Source organism: Pleuronectes platessa, chromosome 19 (assembly GCF_947347685.1).
Source record: "Pleuronectes platessa chromosome 19, fPlePla1.1, whole genome shotgun sequence".
Classification (NCBI taxonomy): Eukaryota; Metazoa; Chordata; class Actinopteri; order Pleuronectiformes; family Pleuronectidae; genus Pleuronectes; species Pleuronectes platessa.
Genome location: NC_070644.1, coordinates 13,260,094 through 13,285,631, shown reverse-complemented (window position 1 = coordinate 13,285,631; position 25,538 = coordinate 13,260,094). Strand labels below are relative to the sequence as shown.

At 42.5% G+C, this 25,538-nt stretch overlaps 1 protein-coding gene across 2 annotated transcripts in view; it reads left to right on the top strand.

Annotated features, from left to right (window-relative positions):
- The window catches only part of pdlim5b (PDZ and LIM domain 5b), a 35,855-nt gene that overhangs the window by 7,804 nt on the left and 2,513 nt on the right, over positions 1 to 25,538 (top strand). The window contains exons 2-8 of one of the 2 annotated variants that reach the window (XM_053410817.1): positions 5,974 to 6,117; positions 6,978 to 7,129; positions 15,257 to 15,290; positions 15,558 to 16,051; positions 19,701 to 19,855; positions 20,999 to 21,026; positions 23,242 to 23,405. In XM_053410817.1, the coding sequence (XP_053266792.1) occupies positions 6,034 to 6,117; positions 6,978 to 7,129; positions 15,257 to 15,290; positions 15,558 to 16,051; positions 19,701 to 19,855; positions 20,999 to 21,026; positions 23,242 to 23,405 (1,111 nt within the window). In that variant the 5' untranslated portion in view covers positions 5,974 to 6,033. The remainder of the gene's footprint in view (positions 1 to 5,973; positions 6,118 to 6,977; positions 7,130 to 15,256; positions 15,291 to 15,557; positions 16,052 to 19,700; positions 19,856 to 20,998; positions 21,027 to 23,241; positions 23,406 to 25,538) is intronic. The other variant, XM_053410816.1, reaches the window with a different exon arrangement.

Genomic DNA, 25,538 nt, shown 5'->3' with positions numbered 1-25,538 from the left:
AATTTATACATTTCTAATTGACTTCTATACAAAGACTTTTTATAGCAACAAGTGGAGTCGCCCCCTGCTGGTCATTCGAGAGAATGCAGGCTTCAGGCACTTGCTGACGAGTCCATTATGAACATATGGTGAAATTCCCTCTGTGAATATTTTAGTGCAGTGACGTTGAATTGGTGAGCGTTACTGTGAGTTCTGAAATGGTTTTGTGTTCGAAAGGTTATCATGAACCCTTTCATCAGAAAACTAGCATGTTGTACGAATGTATATACAAGTTGTGTTTTGTTATGTTAATTCTGTGTTGTTGACTCAACTTTTTAACAAAGCAACTAACCGTCAGAAGCGAGACCACCCAGTGTTGTATAGACGTGTACTGGAGGAAGGACTTAGTTCTGTACATTTTCTGCGTGGACGCCTGTTCCTCCAGACTCTTTCCATCCTTGTTGTCTGTGGTTATCCGAGCTCCTTTATTCAGGAATTTCTTGACAGGCCTCCACATGGAAAGACTTCCACTGGCAAATTCTATTGATTTGAGTGGACGCGCTATTATAGCACTACTTATGATTACTTATATGGTTATACAATCTGTAGAAAAGCTTCACCCCATTATGCATGCCTGTGCTGATCACTGTCTGGTTCCCGTGGGTCGGGACGAGGGCAGCACAGTGAAATTGTTCCCTTCTTTTTCCATCGACCCCTCACTTCCCCTACTTACCCTTCGTATCCTTTTGTTTGCTGTTTTAGTGGCATGCGATACTTGGAGGGAACATTTGCACAAGCTAATTTTAGCTCTTTGTTTGCATTAGATCCCTGTCCCTCCAGATGTGTCCTTTAAATGCAACTATGTTTATGTTTTCATATGATGAAGCTACTTCAAGATAATCAATTTAAATCGGTCACAAACATAACCATCAGTCATATTTAATGGCCTATGGATATAGAATTAGAAATTTCATACTTCAAATGTCAGAATATGCCCTTTTTAGGTTTTAATATTTAAAGGATCACATAGATAACATATAACGCATATTGTAAAGCTCTTTGTGAGAGTTATGAAACTTGCATTGTCTGACATTGAACATTAACGTTTGGTTCGGCTCAGATCCAGAAGAAATCTATTCAGGTGGAGAAAGACTGGCTGAAATCTGTGAGGCCGAAAGCGTGTGGTCTGCGCCGCGGAGCTGCCAAAGCGTTTGTTTCTGTCTCTTCTATTAAATCTCCCGAACATTTTAACATGGAAAGCGACATTTAATAGAGACCGTTTTTAATCTTTGGGGTTTTTTATCATCTTCACGGACAATAATCTAATAAACTGTGATTTTACGCAGGCTGCTAAAGACGTGTTCAGGTTACACGTGTGTTTTAGTAGAAAAATGTCATCTGCAGTATGTGTTTGATCCCCGGCTGAGCTCTCTGGTGTCTGTCTCGAGCTGCGTCGGGGCATCTGCTTTCAATCTCTCCAATGCAATATGGCAGAGTTATAAAGAATAACTTGATTTTGATTTAGATCGCTCACTCTATTATTTTTTGATGGAATCCTCTTTGTGTCTGCTTGAGATGGTTTGCTGCTTAGAAGAGAATGAGCCCATGTGGTATAAATTCAGAGATGTGCAAAAAAAGCCCTGAAGACTTTGTGGTTTGTAGCTTGAACACAACCCACAATTACTGCAGTGGGACAGTGATAACAGTGATAGTGACTCGCTCTTGATAACAGACATCCCCTGATATAAAGCCCTGTCAAGCGCTTTGCACGGCTCTCAAGTTGCAAGGCAATTTATACGTTTACCACAGTCGCTGAAAGTGAAACTCATTTCCCATTCCAAGTATCCATTAGTGTTCAAGTGCCTTCTTGAATTATGTTGTTGTACCTTTGAATGAACCCAGGTTTTTTTAACGTCTTAGCTGCTGGAAAGCGCAGAAACCGTATATTCTTAAGATTTAACCTGTGATTAAGTATTTCCATACCCATATGCAGCCGGAACCCATTGCCATCCAGAAATTAGGTGAAACCTAACAATTATCTTTGGCACTTATGTTGGTAGAAAGCCAAAAGAGTTGGAATGAGTTGGAATTGAGTTACAAACTCAATCTGGTGCATGAATTAGGCTCCATCATGTCCAAATACCCGTTTATAGCAACACTACGTGAATTGTACTCAGCCACAGCGCCCTCTGCAGCCCCACACGGTCTCTAACTGTGTTTGGCTCAGTGTCCAGCGTGAAAAACCCAAGTCCATCAATGCATTGAGCTCTCACATGTGTAGTCCCACTCACTGAACTGAAACTTAACTGTACACTGGATATTACCAATGTCCTAGACTTATTAACCAGAAGAGCTGCTGCTGCAACAAATACACCAAACTCTTCATAGAACTCTTAATATTAAACATTTCCAGTGGTGAATATTGGAGATACATTGGTTTTTAATGACTTTTAAGTGATTTAAAGTTTGGTTTGATTCTGGCTGCTCCACACTTCTCTCAGAAGATCGTGCACGAACATGTGTTCAGTGTGAGAAGTGGAAATGAACCATTCTCTCTCTCTTTTCCAAATCAGACTGAAGTTGAAGTTGCTATTTTAAGGGTAAAAAACGTTGCTCTGCCACGATGTGCTTGAGCAGCGCTTGTCGGCCGGGCTTGTTTCTGACCTGACTGACACACATTCACTATTCATCGAGGGCCTGGTGCCGCTTTGTGCTGTTTTGTTGGTGTTGTCATGGCGATTCGAGTGAGAGCACCCGTGTGGGTCCGCCCGGCATCTTGTGTTTTCCAGCCGCCTGATTGATGTAGCCAGAGACGGGGGTCAAACCATGACAACCAGCACCGTACCGCTGCTCGAGTGCTTAATTGGGATGTTTGGCTCGGAGGAAAAGGGGGACTTTGCCATTTTGCACCCCCCCCCCCTCCCTGACTGCTGTCTTCCCCATTAACATGCACTCTTCCCGCTGTTGAAACAGTTTGAGCCAAGTGTAGCAGGTGTGTAGCCGCACAGCGCTTAGTGGAGGGCTACTTATTTTAATTAGACAGCCGGAGTGAGTCAATCCGCTGCAGCCTGGAGGACATAGCGTTAGTGCCGAGCCTTTTTCCATATAAGGTCCTCCGTCTTACGTCTTCCCTACACAGACATGACATGCGTCTCACAGGCCTGCAGCTCCCACCACAAGACGCTTCCTGTAACATGACTTCTGAAACGTAAAAATGACCACAGCCCTTTTTCCTTACACCATAATTTCGACATTAAAGACAGGAAATTACAAACCTACCAGAAGGGAACGTGATTTGTATCCTAATAATAAGGTATGTGTGATCCTAAACACATCACCTTTCCCCAAGTGTATCTGGTTTTTAAAGCATGTACTGTAAATGTTTTGCCCATACTGAGTGTTGTGTGAAATTTTTAAATGTTTGGCGTTGTCACTGTGGTGCAAATCAGTGGTTTGAATGGTATTTGGAGATTTGGCAGAAGCTTTCCTCCACAGAGCAGAGACTTTATTTGCACCATATCAACTTCTCTTTAAACACAACCTCTGACTCCTTTTCCCGTCAATAACAAATCAAAGTAAAACATTTTCAACAGTTTTGAGAATGAACCAGATCAAATTTGCTTTCATGACTTTATTTGATTGTATCTAAATAAACGATTGATTAAACACACAGGGAAGAAAAGGACTGCTCTTTTTCAAAGCTTCTGTTGAACTGTATGGTTTTATAGTCTCTACACCCTCTTTTTAAAGATACATATACATACAGTGTACATATACTATTTCTTATTCCTGTACAGGAATTACAAGGCACCCCCTGTATTAAATATACAGAGCACGTGGAAAAAAGATAAACATTTAAATCTAAAATGAAGTATTGAATTTCAGAACTATCACATATCGAGTTGACTCAATAAAGATCATTTTCTCCTCTCCCAGGTTTTCAACAGATATATGTGCTCATCTTTTTACAGTCGGACCAAGATGGAGTTCTTCCATAAAAACATTTGCTGCAGAGATAAATCAAGGAGCTTTTCAGTGAGGAATAATCATACCCTCCAGTGTAGGACACTAAGTCTTATGCAATATGTTGCCTTCAAGGTAAATCTTAGAGACACTTACATGAGCAGCGTGGACCCACCAGTAACTGCACAGCAGTAAAATCAGCCGTGTGGAGAGGACCACAGCAGCGTAGCAGCCGCACCATTGTGAGGCTGGAATCCCATTCATGTAAACGCAGTTGGAAAGACATTTGAAAACGTCTTTCTCATCTGCCAAAGAAACACAAAGACTCCCGGCACCTTTTTTTCACTCTTTAGACTAAGTTGTAAAACTCTGTCTTCCTTTTTTAGAATTAACCTAGAAAGGTTTGAAATAGGAACTTGTTCTTTGATCGAGTGCACACATTACATAATACAAAGCGGTCGAGAGTATTCGTTAAAAGCACATTGCGAAAACATCCTGCTGTCTTGCTGGAGCTGGAGTAGCACAGCCAAGGTTCCTGTTCATTAGTTATCTGCTCCCTGTCATGAGTGCGTCAGACCTTGATTTATATTTATAGATGGTGGATTCCAGGGATTCCTACTGTGACATCTATTTGTTTTCTTCTCCTTGTGAGTGAGGCAGCGTGTGAGTGAAGGACATCGGGGTTTATAAAGTGATCTCTGTCCGCTGCAGACGAGAGCGTCAAACATTAAAACACATCTTTCTGGGAATGTTACAAGAGTCCGCTTCTCTCTTCACCTCTAGAAATAGGACATGTTTGAGGAATTGCCATAGAGCTATGCCACAGTCCTCTCTCTCACATCCCTACAAGGAGAAAGCTTGTCCTTTCCACTCTCTCTCTTTCTCTCTTACACACACACACACACACACACACACACACACGCACACACAAACACACGTACACACGCACACACACACACAGCCATCCAGAGAGGGAGACATCGAGGGATGGAGAGGCATGTCCCAGGGACATGTTCATTCAACAACCCCCCCCCCCCCCCCTACTTCCCCCTGCTGTTGACCTCTGGAGTCTTTCATATACAAATCAGTATCTGCATTTATGTTTGCCAACGTGTGCCGATATATTTTTCTTTTGTAGATAATGTATGGATGAAAACTTCAATCTCTTTTTTTCTTATTTCATGTTCTTTAAATTTGATTACAATTGTGTTTTCAATCACTTCAAAAACATAACCTCCCGGTTGGAAGTAAATATCAGGCCTTGATTAAATGTAATTGTCTTAAGGGGTTAACAACACCATCGACATTATTTTATTCAACATATATATGGGCAAACTCTTTAGTATAAAAAATGTCTAACTTCCAAATATCTGTATTATCGTCTGCACATGGGTCGGGCTCTGGAGAGTAAGACGGGGGGGGACAGTGGATTCCAGTGATCTGTGCTCACACGCTCTTTATTGGCCTCCACACTGAACCCTAACGAGTTGTTTTACTGACAGTGACTGAGTCAGGTCAGACGCAGTAAACGCTGACAGGTGCGAGTCTGTGTCTGACGTCCAGAGAGCGAGTGAGTCAGCCGAAGCTTTACGTGTGCCCCCTGCTCTTTGTGAGTCACACCGAGCACGCCGCTGCACCACAGGGCTCCTCCATGCTGCCATGCATACATCCGTCGCAGCCACACACTCTACATTCTTCCGATCCCCTCGATAAGGAGGCAGGGAAAGAAGCACGGCTCCGGAGAAATGTGTGGGTCCCTGCCGCCACCGCTTTGTCACTTCCTCATTCTTTCCCCTGTCCTCCCGCCCACTCCTTTCCCCAGTTTGTCAGTATGAGGGTCGACACAATGGGACATTGTTTATGTCTCAGCTTAAAACCGGGAAAAGGTTCTTTTTGCGGTTATCGAACCTGAGCACATTCTTTGTGAGTGGGTAATGGGAATATCTTGTTCTGCCTTTATCTGTCTAATCAGGGTGGGTTTATATAAATAACAAAGATGATTGGAAAGTGATGAGTTGTTTTTTTTGGCAGGCAGAAATTTGACAGCAGCGGGGAAGGTGTTATTTGACATTTACTCCGAGTCCCAATTTTATGTTCCAAAGTCGATGGAGCCACTTTGCCTCCAGAGAACTCAGAGTGCATGCAGACACAAGTGGGCAGCGAGTGAGTGATAAGGTGAGCAGAGCCTTGTGCAACCACCGGTCGATCCCCGCGCCTCCGGGTAGAGAGTCATCCCGTCGTCATGGTTTTATTACCTTGATTCTTGTTTGTTAAAGTCATGTTTCAGCATGAAAGCAAACAGAAGAGCTGACTCACCTTCTCCCTGCGTTATACTGCTCACTGATCGACAGACGGTTGAAGAGCTTTAAGCTGTTAACCCTGAGCCAATGTTATCAAGTATTAAACCAACCTGTCCCTGAGAATGATTTCAACTTTTACAAGCTTTTACACACTTTTTGTTGCTTTGTAAAATATCCAAACCCCTGTATTTGCAAAGCACAACGTTTATCATTTTTTTTATATTTACTTACCAGCATCCATAATATATTTGTAATTGAAACACACATCACACACTTGTGGCTATAATTTAAACATGGGGAAACCGTGTGGTTTGGATTTGTGGTCAGTGGTTATTTGGTCGTGTGAGTCATCCCAGTGGGAATGCTTTGGATTTTTTTATGGGCAGATCTGTTTTTTTTTTTAAATGCATGTAGAATCCTGTCCCGTGTTGTCAGGAGAATAAAAAGCTTCTCTTATCTGACTAAAGTTTCATAAGAAGGGAAACAGGAAGGAGGGCACGTTGCTCTGTGATTCCAAGCAACAAATCAACACTAAAGTACTTACACAGAATGTTATCTTTATTCTTCTTTCCGAGAATGTGTGATGTAAAACCCTAAAGTTTAAAATGTACACACAAACACGGTTGTTAATGAACACTTCACTTCTGACAGAATGAATCTCTCTTTTCAATAAGAGCCAGAGTTGGTGTAACTCTTATGCTAAGCGTGTTTCTTGTTTGCATCTTTATATTGCAGCTGACCGATGGCGGCAAGGCGATCCGAGCCAAGATGAGCATCGGAGACATCATTCTCTCCATCAACGGCATCGCCACGGACCGCATGAATCACCTCGAGGCCCAGAACAAGATCAAGGCCTGCACAGGCAATCTCGACCTCTCTCTACAGAGGTAACACATGCACACACGAGGGCACCTACTGCAATACAAGCTATGAACTTTATAGTTCAACAATGAATTGCATTCTCTGTCCATTTGCCCGCCCCACTTGTGTGTATGCCAGCCTGCGTGTGGAACTTTTGCAATGTGCTTTTAAAGCGTTTTTTTTTCACATTCTGAAAAACGTGTTGATGCAGCAACAGGAAGCTTGATCGTTATATTTGGTTATTTCGTCCTGCATTCAATTTGTCCTTTCATCATTTGAAACAGACGAACTCCCGTCGTGCTAATTTGAAACAGCTCTGCCTCTGCAGCTCCTGCAGCCAGTTTGCAAACATTAGACCAGATTAAGCTTTGTGTTGGTTTATGCAGTGAATCAGATCATCTGTGTCGTAATTAGAGTTGACAACCATGGTATTGGATTCAAAGCGGATCTGAAAAGTTAATTTAAAGACATAAAAGCGCTGAAGCATCAAGATTTAGTCTTAATTCAACACATTTAATGCAGATTAGTTCACTCGACATAAACTGAGGTCCCAGGATCGAAAATCCTCTGCTAAAATATTAACTAAAATACCTCATTAGAAAGGTACGAGTACCGTTTTACATATTAATGCTACACAGCCTGCACAGAAGAAATTAAGAACCACCTGAATTCGGTGTTATTACTTTGAGGCTCTTAGCAATCTACACATGTTCCTCCTGTCTGTGTGGTGTACGACACGGTGTCTGCAGAAGTCATCAGATCAGGCTTCGGCCTTGGTTTTTTATCTGATCATGCTGAGTTCATCAGCTGCTCCTCTGCTCTTGTCATTAACAAGGAGAATACCTGGTATTCTGGGGCCCTTGATAGTATTAAGGCCATATGAGAGCTTCAGAAGGAAAGCTCTTAATTCTCCCTTTTCCCCTTAATATATGCTTTAAAGAAAGGAGAGCTGGGATCCAGCAGAGCCTGTCATTATATCTGTCCAGAGAGAGAAGGTTTCAGTGAGCAGATGCACCAAACAACGTTTCTAGTGGAAGATGTTTAATTTATACTGACACTCTGCCAAACTATGCTGGAAGGAAAAAAGTCTGAGAATTAGTGAAAGTTGTGATAAATTAACTGGAATAAAGTCCTGATAATATGATAATAAAGTTATCATTTGAGTGTCATGTTAGAGAGGAAATATCATAACATCAGCTTTTGTGTGTGTTTCACAGATTAAGAAACATTTACATTATCATTAATATCCAGACTTTGAAAAGATTGAGAAAGAAACTGTGTCTTCTCTGCAGAGAGCTCCACACAGACTTGGAGGAAATTGCCTGTTTTGCGTAAGAGGAAATGTTTGGTAGCGGTTGTGAGATTGGAAATCAAGACTTTCGAACCAGAGGGAGTAGAACTCCTTCGAGCACGGGAACTATTTATTTCCTAAAAAAGTAGCTTTTTTCCCCGTATATCCTCATAATGTAAGAATGTATTTTATGATATTATGGCTTTTTCCCTTTTGAATTATGACTTTTTTCTCAAAGTATTACAACAATATCCTCAAGATCTTTGATTTTTTTCTCTTCAATATGGCTCCATCAAACTGAGCACAAGCTGAAGAATGTCTCAAATGTTTGCACAGGCAATGCAAACGGTTTGAGATCAGTTTACCAGCTCTGCAGTTGTTGGGTGGATCGTCCGTTTTATTTCGTTTTAAAGACAATGCATCCAAAAAAACAAAGTTACAAAGAACGATCCCTCCACATGAATCGGAGCCGACTATTTACCAAACACAGACCAGCTTCTGCAGCCAAGTGTGAAGAAGAGCAGCTTTAGTGTCACAAACAAGAGGCGAGGCACGCACACTTTCCGAGCCGTAAAACATGTTGACAGAAAAACCCGGGGCCTGGTTTGCGTGTCCTGTCATTCTGTCGCCACATCAAAGCCGGAGAGCGCCTCTGTGCTTTCAATCGTGGGAATATCGTCCAAAAATAGCCCCCGTGTCCAACAGCTGTATGTAATCTACTGAGATTAATGGATGCACCAGGAAACATCAAACAATCCGGTCTCATCGTACATGTAAACTACAGCAGAAATCGCCCACTGAACAACTAGAATGATAAATGGTTTTAGTTTACATCACGTCTACTGTTATTCTTCAAAGCCGACTGCTGCTAAAATGCATCCAGCGACACATAAATAAGAGTTTAAACTGTTTAGCTGTGACACACACAGTGGTGGGGTGTTAGAAAGCGTATTTATCTTGTTACTGTTCTTAAGAACCTTTTAAATGTATCTGTACTTTACTGAAGTTGATTTAGTTTCAGTACTTCTCACTTTACTCAACTGCCTATGTCAGCATATTCAACTTCACTACATTTATACCCTTAAAAGTAATCAATAACGAAAAGGGAATTGATCCACCGATCCAATCAGAGCAGGCAGGTAACATTAGACCCCGCCTCCTGCAGCAGCAGCATCACTGGGGTAGAAGAAACACATGAAATGGATTCAGCCATTATTTAATCAATGTGCGTTTCTTCAGTATCTGCAACAATCTTTAGCAATACAGCAGAGACTGTGTTATTCTTGTTTTAGACATAATATACAGCGACAGTTGATGATGTAGTTGACCATAGGGAAAAGGCTACACCCTGCAAGTACTTTTATACTGTAAGTGTATTTAAAGCAATTATAACTTTCTTCATCTCAAAGAGAAAAAGTTGGTACTTTTACTTGAGTTCACGTTTCTCTGTTTATTTGGACTCTAAGTGACGTAAAACGTTTTGAGTACTTTCTCCACCACTGGGAGTCTGTCCATTGTTTATTCAAACTGGAATCACACAGTAACACGCCATGTAAACACTGCAGTCCATCTACAGTTCAGTTGCACAAGTGGGAATAAAATGGAAATGGTTATACAGTTAGTCACATGCCGTCACACGCAATTTCTTCAAGTTAAGAAATGTGAGATAAACATCCAATGAAAACCATTTTAGGTTTCATACCGTGCATCATGTCAGTGCATCGTCCTGCCAACACACGACTATTGGTGCCATTATGTTTAGGTTATGTCCCTGTTGCTAGGAGAGGGGGAGCATGTTTTCATGAGAGAGGTAATGAGCTCCCTCCTCGGCCTGTTGTTCCATTAAACAGCAAATCAAACAAATCGGACTAGATGCGTCCAGATGAGCAAAGAGTTGTTATGTGTTTTTGTGACTTGGAGAAAAAAAAAAGTGTTTGTTTCCAAGACTGCGGTTTTAGGACAAGATGTCAAAACAGAGTCTGTTTGCCTGTTGAGGGAAATATCACTGCCTGAGTAAGACATGTTTACTATTCATGTTAGAGTAGCTGTTTGTGCCGAGGATCCAGACTCTTACTTTGACAAGGCCAAGCTATCAACTCTGGACGTTGCATTGTCAGCAGTTATCAGTGGGTTTTATGGGTCTGCACTTTCTGTGCTGCCATCATTTGAAGTTGCAGAGCAGCTAACAGTCACCAGGGAGCTGTGGGAAGTAGCCGGAGGAAAGTATGATAATTGATGTTTATTTATTGTCATTGAAATATGCAGCACAGCCCAATGAAACACTGCTCCCCAGAGGCTGTGGCTGGCTGCACCTGGTTCCAAAACCTCAAACTTATCGCAGATCAACACAGCAAGCATTTCCTCTGTGCTTCCACTATTTTCCACTTGTGTATGTGTTTTTGTTGTGTTTTTTTGTGTGTGTGTGTGTGTGTGTGTGTCTGTCTGTGTGTACGTGCCTGGAACACGTGTAGTTGTAGGAGGAACAAGAAAGCAAGAAGTTACACACCTGTACATCCACATATTACAGATTTTATGCATCTGCACCTGCAACACTCATTGGCCAGAGGCGTTTTGTTTTTCAGGTTGTCTGTCCGGCCCATTCTTGTGAACACAATATCTCATTTTCTGAAAATTTTGTACAAATATTCACTTGGGCTCATGAGTGAATTGATTAGAATCGGTTGGTCAAAGGTCAAAAGTCACTGTGATCTCGGAAAACCAATTTTTTGGCCACTTCCTGTAGCTAAATACAAATTAGCTGGGGAGCAGTGGGTTAAATCTTCATGGGCCAAATCATACATGGCCAACCCATCAAATCTTATGCTATGATTATACCAGGGTGAAGCAGAGGACGGGCCGACGTAGTGCCGAGCCCCCTGACTGACTCTTGGCTGCCTCAGCCAGTTGCGGTGCGGTGGTCGGAAGACACATAAGAAGGCATGGGGGACCAGTTTTATACAAAAAATAAAGAAATAACAAATTTAATTGCAGTTTATTCTATCGTAGATAAACTGTCCAGAAAGAAGAACTCCCTCATTAAGCTGCTTACTTCATTCATTAATCTAGTCTTGATAAAATGTTCATATCTTGGTGCAATTAAATGAAGATCTGCATATCTTTTGTCTGCTCCTTGAGGGTACATTGTATTCTATGATTTAGTTGAGCAGGGGTTAGTAGCGCATAGAGATGAAGGCTATGAACGTACACCTTCACTGCAATGTAAGTGGCTGGTGATGTGGGAAAGTGCACGGGGTTCTCACTCGACACAAACGCACCACACATGCAGACATGAGGATTAACCATGATAGTGAAGTGTTCGTGCAGCTGAAAAATCCCTCCTCCGAGATGCTCGTTCCTGGGTGATGGGAGTGAGCCGTGTGGAGAGGAGGGTTGTGGACGGATCACAGAGGCCAGACACACGCTGTGAGTTTTGCCACTGAACGGAAAAGCCTGGCTGCATAGAAAAACAGAAACACAGAGAAAAAACACGATTATTTTCCCGCACCCGCTCGTTCCAACTCCCTCCGCTGGCGTTTTTGTTTTGCTTAGCTTTGCTTTTTCCCTGTCTCTGTTTTCTTTCTTCTTCATGGTTTTTCTTCAGGTTTTCATGCATGTGGTCGAGCTGAACAAACAGTGCTCGCCAGGTCTCACGCAGAGTTTTAACATTCATCACACGAGTTAAATATAGGAGGGCAGATGTTTTGGAGAAGCTTGACTTGAGCCTGACATCAATAGGTTGTATGAATTATTTTCTATACCGTGCCCTATACTCCCTCATATATCATGTCATGTTATATCTGTACCCAGTTATGATTCCCAGTCCTGCTTTGAGATCAGAGTAAACCAAACCGAACCGAGAATAGAGGAAAAGTCTGATACTTGTGAAACTGAAGTAAGAACAGTGCAGGGAAAACGAAACGCTACACTTATTCAAATGTGCCCTCTCTGTTGATGTAAGGTGGTAAGGGTTGTGTTTGTGTGTGTGTGTGTGTGTGTGTGTGTGTGTGTGTGTGTGTGTGTGGTGGGGAAGCTGCATCTATTAGCTGCTCCGTCACTCAGTCAAATACCAGATTGTTTATCTTGGCCCTCAAAGAGACACAGGGCAGGATGGAAATGCTTCAGTCCGCTGTGCCCTCACTCTTATTCCTCTGGTTAACCTCCTCATTCTCATGTTCTGGAACTGTGTGTGTGTGAGTGTGTGTGTGTGTGTGTGTGTGTGTGTTTGTGTGAGAGAGAGAGAGAGCGAAAACTTTTTTTCCTTTTCCAATTAAACTAAACTGTTTTTGTAGCTTATATATTTGAAAGAGGTTTTATTTTGTAATAAAGTCTAAATTTAGCCAATAGTGATCCTTGTAGATATCTGCAGCGGTGATCTAATGAAACAAGGCTTCCTGATCAGATTAGGAGGAACCAACTGAAGCACGTTACAGGCTGAGAAAAGCCATGCACCAGGTCTTTAACAGGAGCGATATTTAATAATACACAAACAACACAAACTGTGGTGGTATGACCCATGAAAACCAGTCTGATACATTACAGGGATCAACATTGCCTCTGATTAAGATATTTTGTATTCATGAAAAAATCCTAACATGTCACATTAATACATTTCCAGAGCTTTACAGAGTTTAACACAGTTACATTAATAATATCTCATTTAGCTCATGTTCTTTAGGAGAAATGATGACATCCCTCAAAAGCACTCATGAACATATAAATACTGTAGTAACACAAATATTACAAATATATAGATAAATGTATTATTTATAATTTATACATATAAATAGACTGTATTTATACATTGCAATCGTAAACGTACCAAATACTCAACGCGCTTTATTTGACCCATTCGTGCCCACATTCATACACATCCACCAAGCTGCGATTTTACTATCACACATTACTGGGGATCAAACCACCAACCTTCTGGTTATAGTGGACGACCCGCTGCACCTTCTGAGCCACAACCACTCTTATGTTCTTTACGTTATGTCCACATAACTTTTCGTTAAAGACATCACACGCTATATTCACAAGTGTGTCCATTCGGTATCATTGCTTGTCTCATGGAGCAGCTTGAAAAATAGCAAACTATAACTGATTTCACAGTTGTTTTAGTTTGAGTATTTAAACAGGGAGTGTTTCGCAGCATTAAATCTTAATTTGCGGTCCCACACCACCAAGAAGACAGCGGGCGTGTGAGCCGTAGTCTGATCCACACGTGTGCCCTCACACTCCCACTTTGTGTGTCTCTCGGTAACGGCAGAACAAAGTAGATCCAGCCGGGCCGGCAGCAGGGCAGCAGAGAGCGGCCGAGCAGAGCAGATGTTTGAGGGACCACCTCAGCCTGTGTTTTTTCAGTTTGCACTGGGAATTAGACGGATAGTGAATCCACCAAGCTGTCCCAGTCTGATATACACGGCTTCATTGTGGGCCTGGGTCCTGCTTCCCTGACCTTTAGACCTTTTTCCTGTTGTCCTTGGCACAACATGGATTTTGTTCCATAAGCAAATACACTAATGATGTACATTGGAAAACAAGCATACTTTATAATAACAGCTAAGTGGAAATTGTGCATTCCAGTCTGGGCACAGATGACAGCAACATCTGTCCGGAGGGCGGGGCTGTGTTCTAACCCAGTGCCAGGCCCGGCTGCTGCGTCTCTGCTCAGTCAGAGAGGAAATGCGTGAGAGTTTGTTGACCGTTCTCCTAATATGGCAGAGGCAAGAAAAGCGGAAATGCCGTAGCTCATGGTGCGGAACCAGCCTAGCTGACTCACTGTCTGTTTTTTTGTTTTTTTTTATTTTTTATGAGAAATAAGGGACGTGGTGTCTGCATGTCAGGACCAAATATAGGACACATTGTTGTAAAAAGGCATCTGTCTGCGTTTGAGTTTCAATGCCTCACTAACAGAGACGTTCCGAGACGGGGACTAACAAGTGTCTCGTTGGACATGAAAGACATGGTGTACTGCACATATGACACACATTAATACATAACACATGGGGAAAGAATAGATTTTTTAAGGGTAGAGGTTTAATAGAAAAGAAAAAGAGAATATGGAGAGTGAAAACAAAAAGGAGATGATAGTTTATTGGGTATTTGGTTTTTCTCTGTGAGAAAGATCTCAGGAGAGGAGACAAACAGACCACCCTCTTCTCCCATCGGTGATAAAACTGTGGGAGCTCCCTCCACAGCAAATGTAAATCAGATGGACGCCACACTTCAACACCAGTCCGCATGTAGACACACCCTGAAGTACACTGGGTTCACACATAATGGTGGTTTTGCATGTTATAGCACCTTTGCTCCAAATTACGGATAATTATCTTCATCCATTTTTTTCTGGATCACATAGTTCCTACTTTCCATCCGGCCGTTTGTTTCCTTTCATTTCATTATACGATAAAAGGTTCATTTCCAGAGAGTGAACCTTGCTTAAGAGAGACATAACATCACTGGTAACATTTAGTAGTAGTACTATATTTCACTTTTATTTTAAAATCAAAGTTATGTTATTGTACCTCACTTCTTGGAGCCTTTAAAAGACCAAAACACATTTAAAAGTTCAGGACTAAAGTTTTCTCCAATTTTAGATTCTTTCCACACTTGCAGAAACTTGAATGTCTCATACAAGTTTTCAAAGGTTCACATGCAACTGCAAACTTTCAAAACAAGAGCTAAAAATGAAATTACATTATTTAGTTTAACCTCTTTTTGACCCTATTTGAGTCCATGTACTAACCCAAATCTGGAGTTTGATCCTAAGAGCTGTTCAGTCATGTGTTTTGCAGAAATTAAACTTTATTGATTTATGGTTTTTGTGCACAATGATTTTATAATCGTCCTTTTGTCTTCACAGAGCCTCCAGTGTCCCTAAAAATGGAACGCCTAAGGTACAGTCAAACATTCACTTCAAACTTTATATTTATTCAAATGTATCTGAATTCTGTTATTATATTCCATATTACTTTGCCCCTCTGAGATTATGTCAGGGCACAAATTGGTTGAAACACATTGCATAGCACCTCTTGTTTGGCACAGGCATGACACTGTTAATGCCCCTGATGTGCAGTGCACCTTGGGAATGTGTGTGTTTACATGCATGAGTTCATTGTGGATTTGCTGTGTGTGCATGTTGTGTGTCTTCACCTTCTATCCAGGATGAACCTCAGGAAATCATTAAGCCTGTCCCGATCACTCACCCCGCCCCGAGCTCCACGTACACCAAGCCATCGTTTCAGCCCAGCCCCGCCTACAACAAGACGGCTCGGCCCTTCGGGGGGGGCACCTCTTCCCCGGTCGCCCCCAAAGTAGCCTCCATTCCATCCGAGTCGTCCGCTTTCACGCCTGCCGCCCCTTCCCAGCCACCGCAGCCACCGCAGCCTCCGTTTCCACTCAGGTCCAGCCACCCTGCTCCCAACTCAGCTCCAGGGGTTCGCTCCACCCTCACCTCCCCGAGCGCCTCCTCCTCCTCCTCGTCTAACTCCTCATCCCCTGCCAGAGTGACAGCCCCCTCCTCCAATCCCACTGTCCCGCAGCCCTCCGTCTATAACACGCCGATCAGCCTCTACTCTAACGCCAATGCCTGTGAGGTGGCTATGGGCCAGAGACGAGGTCTTTTGGAGAGCCAGGGTCTGTCAGAGCACTTCAACGGGTAGGTACCAGCCATCAGATGCAGTTATATGTTTCTCCTATATTTTCTCCCCCCTCGTTATATGGAGGGTAAACTGAAGCCTTAAATAAACCAAACATTTAGACCCCTTCACCTAAATTCTAACATTCAAGAACCCACAATGGCAAAGGAAAGAACTTTTTCCAGATGTATTAAACGTTCAAAACTGAAATCTCGGATTTACAAACACAGGCAGACCCGTATGAGTGCAGCACTTTGTCGAAGCCCCTCTTACAGCTGTTTTATCCTCAAATCTTCCCGGTTAAGCGTCAGTGAGCTTTGTGCAGATGGGGTTTGGCGATTTCATCCCATTCCTCCTGGCAAATCCTCCTGGATGGGAAACGTCTCCGAGCTGCCATCAGCTCCGTCCCCAGATGTTTTATGGGTTTTAAGTCGGAGCTTTGGCCGGGAGACTCAAGGACATTCAGAGACTTGTCCTGATGCAGCTCCAGCATTTACGTGGCTGTGTGCTTCGGGTCATCGTCGTGCTGACAGGTCAACGTTTCTCCCAGTTTTAGATTACCTGAACTCTGGAGCACAATGTCTTTAAGGGCCTCTGAATTCATCTGCCCCTTAATTCCTGTCTGTGTGTCACTGCCGCTAAGAAGCATCACTGAAGCCACCAGGCCTCAGGGAGGGTTCAAAACGGTTTGACTTTGTCATTGTGGGTTATTGAGTTTAGATTTACAGACAAAAATGGCAGTTTTATCCTTTTTATATTCAATCTCCAACACAAGCACGTTCAAATAGTGAAGGGGTCTGAATACTTAATGAGGCCTCTGCAGCATATGTTACATGATTCTCTCTATTTATGTTGGTGACGGTGCTAAAATGGAAGAAGTGATTTAGAACCACACCGTGTGCTTTAGTGAGCAGGTCCAGAAGGAATCAGGATCCACAGAGGCCACGGATTAGTTGACAGTTTTGCTATCTGATGGAATGTACGTATATTACAGAAAATGAAATACTCCATTCTGGGTCTCTGATATTACTCCGTGCCCTGTTTTACCTCAAAAGTCTTAACACAGCTGCACGCGGGAGAAAATCCAAAGCAAGCCGCACATCTTGTTTAAATTTTCCAGCGGGGAAACTGGAAAAGGACCAGAGTCTAGACAACATGCGAACCGGTGCTACTGCCTATCATTGACTGACAGTGGGGCCGGTTCGCAGCTCGCCGTCACTTGTTTCTAATTAGAATCCTCTCAGCTCTGAGCCGGGCTCTGTCAGCAGGGTTTTCTGGCTCACTGGGTCGGTCACACGAGACTCGATATAGGTTCAACTTCTTTTTTTATTCCATCACACCTGAAAAAATAGGTCAGATACGTGTGTTCGTTGGCTTTAAGTGAGCGGAACGTGTTTCTTCACACTTCAATTCATCTGTGAAACCGACCTTCAGAGTGTTTGGCCGGAAAATCTACTTAACCTTAACCCCCAAAAAGTGAGGAACAGAGCAAAAACAATTTACTGTTATAAAAGAACATCAGCTCTTTAATTTATGGAGGGCTGTGGCTCAGGAGGTTGGAGCGGGTCGTCCACTAACCTGATGGTTGGCTGATGGATCCCAGTCTCCCCATTTCTGCACGTGCCGACAGTGTGTTAATGACGTGTGATAGAGATACACCGTTTGAATGTGTGGGTCAATGACAAACTATACTGTAAAATCTGAAGTGGTCATCAAGACTAGAAAAGTTCTATAGGAATACAGACCATTTCATTTGTATTGTTTCATGTCATCTTTCTGTCACATGAAACCTCACACTGTCATTTTTAAGGATGGAGTGTGCTCGTCCCTGCATGTGTGTGTGTGTGTGTTTGTGTGTGTGTGTCCTGACCTGCATGCTTTCTTTGTTCACTTTCTTGTGTTTCTTATTTTCCTCTACCCGCTCATTCTCTCAGAAGGGCCTTTCAATGTGTTGGCACTGTGCTCTTCTCCTCTTTCTGTCTCCCCATCTGTTCTTTTCTTTTCACGCTTTCTCTCTCCCCGCTTCATCTCTTTTCCGTTGACCTCTCCTCTGCCGACAGGAGGAAGACGACCCAGACATCAAGTTAGTGCTGCGGCTGATAATGTACCGGCTCTGTAACCGTGTGGAATGTGATTACAGCCTTGAGCGTCGCTCTTGCTTTATGATTACACCGAGAAGGCGGGCTCGCTCCCCTTTGACCTGTAACCTCCTCGCAAACCTCACATGCACGCTCCCCATACACTCACAGCACGTGCTTATCTCAAGATCCAAACACATGGGGGGGGGGGGAAGGCTGTCCATTCATTTTTCTCTGCGGCATCGAGCTTGTGATTTAGCTAATGTATTGAGACCCGGGGCTGTCGGGCCTGTCAGCGCCCTCAGTCTGTTTACTCGAGGCATTTAAGTCACTGCCAAGCACATTCAGCTTCGGCTAAGAATAAACTGGACCTGTGCTGTGTTCCATCATCTCTCACCTCACCCGTGCACACAGGTTAACACACACTGAGAAAAAAAAGAACTGAAATACTTCAAACTTTTTGACGTGTGATTGATTCAGCAGCACTTGAACTAAACCGTGCACATAAACACTCGGCATAAATATTATTGAATTCTCGAGAACCGTCAAGTGACATTTGGAAGAGGGGGGCACTTCGCCCACTTTCATAGCACACTCACTCCACCTTGTGGCGAGAGGTGGTCACTGTCAGGCTGTGGTCTCGAGCACTGGCTGGTGTCACTGTGCAGGGGATGAGAATTTCATCCAACACTGTCAATAAACTAATAACTCTTCACTTTCTTACTATCGTAAATAAATATCCACTTGTTTTACTACCTCGCTGACTTTCTCTCTGTGGTTTCCTCTCTAATAGCGAGCCTCAGAGAAGCCCTAAGTAAGTATAGGTCAGACCGGTTTCCTGCATCAACAGTGCGTAGCAGATTATACTTCCACTAATGTGACTTTACGTTTCTTTCTGCCTTTGCACGTTTCCGCTCTCTGCCTTCTCACCTGTAGAACTCCGCCTCCACCTGCACCGAGGAGGTAACTGTGAAACAAAACAGATGTCAGGTTACAGAGTCAAACGTGTATCTACAGGCTGCACGACTTAGTTTATAGTATATGTGCTGTGTGGTTTGGTTGCTGTGAATGGAAGGTGTTTGTGTGATTAGACAGGAACTTTGTTATGCTGTGGTATGGATATTCTGTTATTAATAGTTAATATTAAATAATGTAACTAGAAATGCACTCAGTCCCCCTATGAAATCACATTTAAATTCACTGGATCCGTGTTTTTTATTTGGATCTGCACCAAATTAGAAACCCTCACGAATATCAGTCCCCTAAATATGACAGAGTTCAACTAAATTAGGATCCATGAATTATTCTCAGTCAAATTGAAAGAAAATTATGAAAAAATGAAGGAATCTTTTAAATGCTAAAGCAAAACCTGGATCCTGATAAGTAAAATTTATACTAAATTGAATTGGTCGTGTCCCAGGCCTCCATAAAACTTCATGGAAATCATTTGCAGACATAAACATAACCTCTTTGGTAGAGTGGATCGTTATTTGAACTGTTGATTTACCAACCATCTACTTTGTATACTTAGAAACACAAGTGCTTTCAGTGTCTGCAACATAATGATGTCTCTGTTGATCTGATCGTGCAGGAAACCTGTTGTAGTGGCCGATGTTCCCGTGTCCCCGCCGAGCGATTCCAGCAAGAAGCGTCTGATTGAGGACACGGAGGACTGGCACCCCCGATCGGGCACCTCCCAGTCCCGCTCCTTCCGTATGCTGGCCCAGCTCACCGGCACGGAAAACGGTGTGTAACCAGCTCCAGGCCCTGCATACATATAAATAATACAAATTTACTGTATATGTTCAAGTGTTGAGTATCATTAGGCTCATGTTGGTGCAGCTCTCAGATCTTTATAGGTCTTTTAAATCACTTTTGGCTCTAGCACTTTACATATTTATTTAATGTTTTAGCGTAATCTGTAATTTTCTTTTTTCATAGCTGACTTTCACTACTTCCTTGTTTTATAATCATAGTGTTCTATAATGAAAACACTGTGTAGATCACAGTGATTTTATACTTCCTTTAAATAATACAATAAATCTTTCATCACCATTTGATTTTATGAATTTCTTACGCTCTAGACTGTAAGTGACCTTGACGGTTACACGAGACGACTGTGGCCTCGGGCTGCCGTCCATTCTGTGCATGCGTGTGGGTGTGGGGCCGTGCCGCTGATGCAAAGTGACATTTACAGAAACTCGCTTATTAGAGTGAAGTAAGACGAGAGATTTGAACGTCTCCTCCTCTTGATCCCGGTGCCAGACCCTTTGTTGAATATGCATGATGCTTTTGATGCACAGTATGTTCAGTGGGCCTGGTGTTTCTGCAGCTGTGAATAGTTGGAGATAGGACCACACAACGTCCTGTCAGAGTTAAGTTTGTAGGGGTTCCACTAAATACATTGACGTATTTGAGTGCACATGCTGAATGAATGTGTGTGTGTGTGTGTGTGTGTGTGTGTGTGAATGCTAAACTGTACTGTAAAGATCTTTGAGTGGTCATCAAGACTTGCTATATAAATGCTATATAATATTTACCATTTAAACAACCATCTGATCTGAGAACTCAGCCCAGGTAGAAACAACACAATTTGGACATTGCAAACAGAAATGAGGTACATGATTATTTACATATAGAGCAGGAAGTGAGGTCATAATTGGTCACAGGTAAAACAATCAACATGGATTTTAACATCAGGTGTGAACAGATGACCTTACTGCTGAGCACTTCTGATTGGATCTCTCAGGACGGACCTTAGAACCCGGTCTGAACGAGCCGAGAAATATCTGCAAACCAGATCCTCTGCCTGTTTTTCTATTCACCATTTTTTTTAACACATTTTTCCTTTATTTTAATAGTTTTTTCTTGTTTTCTTTATTGTTGCAGAGGTAGTTCCGGAGAACAATGGAAAGAAGTAAGTGGTTTGTGTTCTTAAATTCATTGTCTGTTTCTGAATGTTCGTTCCCTCTCTGTCGGTCTGTGAATACTTTTCTCTATGTAATGCATCTGCTTCAGCTATATGGCAATGTTGCAATTAAAAAATTTTTTTTGGGTTATGGGGGTTTCAAATTCAGACTTGGCCTTCGGAGTCCCCGTGTTAGCACGTCTAATAGTCTGCAATTCAGATTTAACCCCGATTTCCTCCTCTTGCGATCCCACACATCACACTTCATTTGAGGCTAAATTTGAAGCGACCACACTGAGTAAGAGCGTCTGACCGGAGACTCATCAGACGCTGTAATGACTTCTGCTCCTCTCAGTCCTCAAGTCGATTTCCCCTGCGGTAAACACAGCCTGTCCTCCAATACAAGATCTCCAACCAATCAGTGTGTCACTCTCTGGAAACTGTGGGTAATTAAGTGGGATTGTGGGTAAACGCTGCGCTGCCAGAAGGAGATTCCTGTTTTCTTTCTGTTAGTGGGGTTTTATTCAGGGAGCTGTCCTTAAAGAGAGAGAGAGAGAGAGAGAGTAGATATAATATCCTAATTCAACAAACATCTGCAAAAGCAATGTCTCTTTTCTTTATTTGTTTCCAACTGTGTGTTTTCTGCAACTTGCTATTTTCCTTCTTTGATTCCAGTGCTTCCTTTTGTTCTTCTTTCTTTCCTTCTTCTCTTCTCTTCCTATCTTTGTCTTATGTGAAATCAGAGTAAACAAGTTGGACCCGGAAGTTGTAGGACGCCAGTACAACAAGCTGAGAGATCGGCATCATGACATTTCAGCACGAGCGCTGAATATGTTGTAGAAGAAAGTGTGCTTTGTTTTGTTCAGTGTTTTATTAATTTCACTTTTACCGTTATTATATGTGCACTTTGCAACACATTGTTCATTAAAGTTTGAGCAAAAGCAGAAAAAAAGTGAACAACCAGTCCAGCAAACAAACCAGTAGAATTTTTATAGTTATATTTTATGATATTTCATGATGCCGTTAAAAGCATTCATGTGTATATAGATGTGTGCATTAGATTGTAATATTACATCATATTGTTATCTTTTAGTTTCCATAATGTTTATTTCTGAGCCTCCACTTTCCTCTTTCTTCCATCTGTCATCTAATGCTTTGTTTCTCAGTGCATGTCTGTACCTATTTTCTATACTAAGCGAAGTAGCTTAATTTCTAAACCTTTGATGACTTTTCTTCAATAAACCTTATCTCCTTACTGCTGATGTTTTCCTCTCTCATTTCATTCTTTTCTTCTTTCCCGACTTTTACAAATCAACCTGCTCATTTCCAGTATGCTATTATTTACTATAAAATATTATTTACTATAACAAATATCATTATATTATTATAGTAAATAAAAGGTAAATATTGAGTGTAGTTTAAACAGTTCAAACAGTATCAATGTAAATAAACAGTGAGAGTTATATGAATAGTGTTGGGTTGCAGTTTGTTGATTGGACAAAAAAAGACACCTTTGTGCTCCACTGTGATGTTTTACAGACATAAGGTTTTATTAGGGGAAACAACCGGAAAATTAATTCCCAATTGACGATCAAATAATGAGACTATAATACAGCAGCTTTCTGCCTCCCTGCCGTCCGGACACTTTGCTGCCCACAGGAGGTCGTTCAGCTCAAAGTGAAAGCACTTAAGCTTTATAAGGAGTGGTGAACAGAAACACTAGCTCCTCTCATTCTCCCCTTAAAATATACTGTGCCTCTTAAACTTTTACACTGCCATGGGAAAAGATGTCAGCGCTGCCTCCGAGTGTCCCAGCCTCTGCTGTTTCAGGAGAATGAAAGACAAAATAAAGCCCTTACTGAGATGATCCTAGTTATCTCCTGCTGCTAAACGATCCACTGAAGGGTAGGTGGGATGAACAGAAGATACTCAGGCGGCAGAGACTGTAATTGTTCCCTTGTGCGGGTAGATGAAATTCCCTCTAGATAGCAGGCAGCAGTGCAGAGCCCTCCTTAGTTGTCTTGATTGTTTGCATGTGTCACTGAGAGTTCAGACCACTGATTGTAAATGAGGAGGTCATGCAATTTTTCCCAAAATGGAGGATGGGAGGAGGAAGCTTTGACCATGACGCTTCCTCAAAAAACACAGTGAAAGGCATGTGTATCAGTGCTTTTGTGTGTGTGTTGCTGTGATTTATAGAAAAGTGTGTGTGTCTGTTTCTCAGCGAGGCCTTCGACCAATCCTCTCCCGCTGTGCACACGTCGCCGGCAACAAAAACATTTTCCAAATCTGCGGCAGCTCCCAGGAACGGCAACGTTGGCCCCGCGTCCACATTCAAGAGCCCCCCCGCCATGAACAAGCCCCTGCACCAGTCTGGAGCTCCACCAGGTAGAGTCACACATATACACACTCTACTGTACTGACACTTCAATGTTGGTGTGTAAAATGATGGTGTAGTTGCTTCTTCGAGCCTGTAGGAGGCAGCCTCTGTCTTCTAAAGCCCCTGCTGCTCGGCTCTAATATTAATCACATTTTTGAAACTCAGCCATTCCAGATTATGAGCTCTATAAAAACCAGAGGTATTCTGTTAATGAGCTCAAATTATTAGCTTTTCCCCAGATTGCCCCTCGCTAAATAAATTGTGAAATTGAGTATTATTCATTAATTTGGTGTGAGGGCTTCTGCTGCAATCCCCGCCACGGGACTCCGAGGTGGTCGGGATAAATATTTGCTGAAAGACATCAGGCAGGGGGTGGGGTGGGGGGGGGGGGGGTCATTATTAGCAGCTCCTGGGAAACAGCTATTCACTTATACATGAACAGATACACTTTGTTCCCCGCACAGGTTTCCCCAGAGGCCCTTTTAAAGAGTGACTGTTTTTTAAAGTGGAACAGGGGGCGAGAGCAGGAGAAGCCACAGTCGGTTTCTCTGTGGGCCTTGTTGTTCATTAGATTAACACACACTTGAGGTTCAGGTAAACAAGCGCGTGTCTCACAGTGGCCATGTGGAGCACAGCTGTACCTGCTGTGTGCCAAGTGACCTCTACTCACAGATACAGGGAGGGATGTGGATAATTCTAAAGATGATACAATCACAGTACATGTGTCCATATACTCTATATATATATGTGTAGTGATCACAGTGACTTCTTTAAATTACTGTCAATCACTGTTTCTGAATATATAGAGTGACAGGACGGACACATTGAGATTTGCTGTCCGGTTGTTTTCCAACATTTTATTTTATATATATTCAAATTCTCTACATCAATATATTCAATTTAGTATAATTAAGTGATTAGGTTTATACAAAATCCATACGTCTTAATTTATGTGTGCCAATTTTTTTAAGGATCATCATTGATGAGGTCAGTTTGTGGCTGTAAAGGTTATTTATATCAAGAGCAGCTCTTTTTTTTAAATATTACAAGAAGATAGAAACCTTATTGTAGCCAATAATCATCCAGCCACTAAAACATATCAGAGAATCTCCTTGTTTCTTTCTCTCCATCTGGAGGCCACATCTCTCCACAGCCCAGCCTCTTTCTTCTTCTCAGTAAACCCGTCCCCACCCCCCCTCGCTCCCCGGCCAATGCCCCTCTCTGTTTATTCCGTCCGTTTGCTCGCTGCTACAAGGACATTTTGGGAGCACTTGTCCTTTGACCTCCCAAGTCTTTAATAATGGGGCTTTCCTTCAATAGTGTGTCTGTCCCCCCGATCCCCCATAGTCCCTCTGTGGGGGACCAGGACTGACCTCCGTCCTGGTGGTTTCTTTACACTGAGAGAGAGAGAGAGAGAGAGAGAGAGAGAGAGAGAGAGAGAGAGAGAGAGAGAGAGAGAGAGAGAGAGAGAGAGAGAGAGAGAGAGAGAGAGAGAGAGAGAGAGAGAGAGAAGGAAATACTGTGTTATGAGATGAGATGAGAGGAGGGGGAATCTTTTTTGTTTTTGTGGGTGTCTCTGTCAATGGGAATGTGTTGTCCGTCCCCCCCCCCCCCCCCCCAGTGGGAGAAATCAGCCCCTGTTTCTGTGCAGGGGTGGGGTGGCTCTGTCCATGTGTGTCATGCTTCAGGAATGAAGGTTAGAGATCATCAAATTATTCCCATTCACACACACACACCTCGACCATGGACGTACAATATGTTCCCTACAGAAGTCAGTGGAAGAAAAACTAGTGTGTGAAGAAGTATCACCTCTGGAAACTGGTTTGTGTTGGTCCTTTGCACAAGGTTATGTTTTTTTCCCGTGTCCATTGGTTTGTAAGTTTCATGCAGAATTAGAGAATTAAAGAACCCTTCAAGTTTGGCTTTTTTCTTGTCAAAGGGATGGATGCAGTTTTTTTTGTCTTTCTTTAATATTGTAAGAAATGGCTTTTCCTTCGGACATTTTCACCAATTTCCATTTGGAATATTTCCTTGATCTTGATGAAACAACACATAAGGGCATTGGCGGAAATATTTATACGCTCTACTGCTACTATCCTTTATGTACTCTCACTTATACTTGGGAGAGTATAAAGAGTTCA